Here is a 4085-nt window from a genome sequence, read left to right on the forward strand (position 1 = left end):
AATTCCACAATTTATTCTGCCTGTGTTGGAATGTGGCCAGAAATAGTGGGGGGATGCGGAATGGGGTGAATGGGTCTACCCGACGCCCAATGTGCCCCTTGGGACCTTATAATAGGACCAGCACCGCAGAAACATGCTGTGAGAGGGCACGCCAAGGCACGTGCACGGGGAATTGGGGAAGAGCTTTCGTTGGGTCGCGTCTGTCGCCCCTCTATAGCAACAGAAACCCCCCAAATGTGTGAATGTAGGCTACAGCTGTTAGCCTACAACTTTAATTAGCCTACAGGACGTACAAAATTAATTAGGCAACTAAGATTGAAATATTTAATCATATGTTATTTTTTGACGAGTAATCAAAGTAATTTTACACTTATGAATTAACAATATGTCTAAAAGTATTGTTTTTATGCAAATACATTGTATTCTTATTATCACATTAGCATATTATATTACAGGCCTATAGAAGTTGGCTCAAGTGCACACATAGGTCTAAAGGAATGTAGAACTTTGCATTCAACTATTATGGCTTATATGCCTATAAAACTTATTCTCTCACAGTATTTTTATTCAATCAATTTACATTTTTTGTTGCATCTCGTCTGTCAATCAAAATCAATATTTGTATAAACACAAATCTATATTCGGATAATACATAGCCTATACACCTATGCACTGTCTGAAACTGCTTCTCTAGGCCTTTTGTGCTCATCTGTCTTGCGATGTTTTCCAGTGCCACCATGTTGACAAGGCTATTCAGCGAGGTTCTGCCGGATGTCCAGAAGCTCTCGGGTTGGGTGGACGACAGCGAGGGCGAGGACTCCAAAACCAAGGAGGACGACCTGGGTCACCTGGAAGACGACGACTTGGATGACGGCGACGCCAGAGAGGGAAGCAGCCGGGATCAGTCCGAGATGGCTGGGGATGACGACGACGACGACGATGACGTCGACGATGAGGACTGCGGGGATGAGAACGAGGGGGGAGACAAACCCAAAAAGCGCGGCCCAAAGAAACGCAAGATGACGCCAGCAAGGATTGAGCGCTCCAAAGTGCGGCGTCAGAAAGCCAATGCACGAGAGAGAACGCGCATGCACGATTTGAACTCTGCACTGGACAATTTGCGTAAAGTCGTCCCATGTTATTCCAAAACGCAAAAACTATCCAAGATAGAGACGCTGAGACTAGCTAAGAATTACATTTGGGCGCTCGGAGAGATATTGCGCAATGGTAAAAGGCCAGATGTGGTATCCTACGTACAGACACTGTGCAAGGGCCTATCCCAGCCCACCACGAATCTAGTTGCTGGTTGTCTGCAGCTCAACTCTCGGAACTTCTTGACAGAGCAGTGTCCTGACGGGGCCCGGTTCCATGTCCCCAACTCCTCTTTCTCCGTGCACCCATACTCCTACCCGTGTCCCCGTCTGTCTAGCCCTCAGTGCCAACCCGGCTCCAGTGGGCATATGAGGACCCATAACTACGGCTACGGCGACGCGGTCTACCCAGGGGCCGTCTCCCCGGAGTACAACAGCCCTGACTACGAGGGCCATCACAGTCCGCCTGTGTGCGTCAACGGCAACTTTTCCGTGAGGCAACAGGAGTCTGTGTCACCGGATGCAGACAGGAACTATCACTATGCTATGCACTATTCTGGACTGTCTGCATCTCGGGCACCTGCTGCCCACGGCCTAGCGTTTGGCCCCTCGGGAGCGCGCAGCGGTTCCGCGCACTCTGAAAACGTGCCGCCGCCGTTTCATGACGTTCACTTACACCATGACAGGGCGCCCGTGTACGAGGAACTGAACGCCTTCTTTCACAACTGAATCCTCCAAAACCCGAACAAACCTAGCGGACCCCTAAATACCCAAATGACAATCCTAATGTTATAATAGTCTACCCATTTTGACACTGGATGAGGTTTTTAGAGGATGGGAGATGAGGTGGCAGGAATTGAGAGAAAAAGCCCTATATTGTCAATGTTGGTCCTCTGTTTTATTGATGTCATTCCTGAACTATCACCATGTACATTTTAAGGTGTGTCAGAAATCAATATCTCCAATCAAATGTCGACCTGTATGCAGAATATGAGTGCAATCAAAACAAATGATGTATAGGCCTACATGAACGAAACATGCTATGATGAAAAAAAAATAAAACGATATTTTATAACTGTCTGACATGCGGTGATTGACCATAGAAGTTCTTTCTGACTTGATATATTGGGGGGGGGGGGGGGGGGGGGGGGGGGGGTCTGTAAACTGAACGGCAAGGACTCCATAATGGTATCATCTCAAATAAATGATTTGGGGTACACAGGGTATTCCACGTGAGTAGGCTAATTCATAAGAACTGAGTTAATCAAAACATTATTTTAGGGACAACAACCACTTTCTGCAGCAGATTCGTTTCCAAATCCATTATTGAAACGAATAACAATTTATCATTCAAATGACCAAGCTTGAGATCCCTGTTTAAGGAATAGGCCTGTAGTCTAACCTTGTTTTCATCTAGTTCTTTTCCATCTGTGTTTTCCCCCTCAAGTTTAATGAACGAGAGATTCGACCAACCCTTCATGTAAACGTTATTCAGTTAGACACATTTTTTGTTTACTGTCTGTGACTTAATCTTTTAATTTACCCACTTACAAGTAAATTGCCTTCAGGCAAATAAGCATTCACAAACATCACGATTCACGCCTGAACCTATAGCTATGGAGACTTTCCGTGTAACTTTCAATTTTCTTTGAACTAATTTTGGTACCAATTTTGAGCCACTCACTGCATTCTAATTACGGTTAATCGCCAAATTGTATATGCCTATCCCTCTAAACTAGAGAAACCATACTAAGTTACTTAAAAGTTGACTGATGGAAATTTGACTAATGCTAATTTAGGCTTTGAGTTCCAATATGATGATTCTTTTAGAATCAATGTGGTCTGGCTACACAATGATACGACATGGGATATAAATGATAGTAGCCTATTAATCAGATAACACACATTTATGATGGGAACAAAATACAACAAATACAATTTTTGGATCATTTAAAGAGAGGAAATGAAATAGGAAACTGATTGAGTCGAGCTAGAAAAATGGCTGATAGGCCAATGATATATACTTGGAGCCTAGTGTTAGACGACACATTGCTACACTATTAGACCTACTGCAAAACAAACTCAACCCAATATTTATTTCTAAACCTTATCACATTACAATACTTGATCAGCTGCCCAATGCCCCCCTTCGCCCCTCCCCCCATTGAGGACAACTGACCATTTTCATGTTTATCTTTTCTTTATGGGACATAAAGACATATCGCAAATTGCTCTCAGCATATAGATGTGGAGAAATTACACCAGCCTTTCCTCTACTATTTTTGGTTTAGGGATATAAAAAAACAACAACATATGTTTAATATATTTCAAACAAACTTATTTCCCCAGTTAATTGAATATATGCAATTCATTGCAGACCTTCGTTTATTTACATATTTGAAAATAAGAGTCAAATCTAATCAACGTTTATTTGTCGCGTACACAGATCAGTAGATGTTAAAGCAGGTGCAGCGAAATGCTTGTATTTGATGTATTATATGTATTTTAACACCAGTTGCAACGAATCATTTTATTTGAACAAAATTAACCACCATGCACAGCTTCTAAAAACGTAGCATTCTCGCCGAGCTAACAAATGCAAGACACATTTATGACAACATGTAGGCTATATCTTTCTTTAGAAATGTGGTGGCCAATGCGAATTATATAATATTGCTTACAATATTCCCATTTGACAGCACAGAACCATGTGTGTTTGTAGATGGTTAATCCTTTATAAGCATGTTGGATTTAATGTTATCAGTGGTGGTGACTTACTGAAAGGACCCGTCACTTTGGACCGCTGCCCCGGGACCCAAATGTTCCACCGTCCGTCCGTATGATAAGCAGCGGGCACTGGGGAGCACGAAGAGGGGTCTGGCCCATCAAGGACTGCCCCTTAAACAAAAAGGGAATAATTAGCCTAATATACTGTGTTGCACAGATATATTTCTTCGTAACTTATTTTCTGTTCAAAATCTAGCACCTAAAGTT

General features: G+C 42.9%; 1 protein-coding gene across 1 annotated transcript; it reads left to right on the plus strand.

The window, feature by feature from the left end:
• The first annotated feature begins 737 nt into the window (after nt 1-737).
• Nucleotides 738-1820, plus strand: neurod2 (neuronal differentiation 2). The gene has a single exon (XM_038990421.1). The coding sequence runs from the start codon at nt 738-740 to the stop codon at nt 1818-1820; it is 1083 nt and encodes a 360-aa protein (XP_038846349.1).
• The last annotated feature ends 2265 nt before the right edge of the window (nt 1821-4085 follow it).

This window comes from Salvelinus namaycush, chromosome 4 (assembly GCF_016432855.1).
Source record: "Salvelinus namaycush isolate Seneca chromosome 4, SaNama_1.0, whole genome shotgun sequence".
Taxonomy (NCBI): domain Eukaryota; kingdom Metazoa; phylum Chordata; class Actinopteri; order Salmoniformes; family Salmonidae; genus Salvelinus; species Salvelinus namaycush.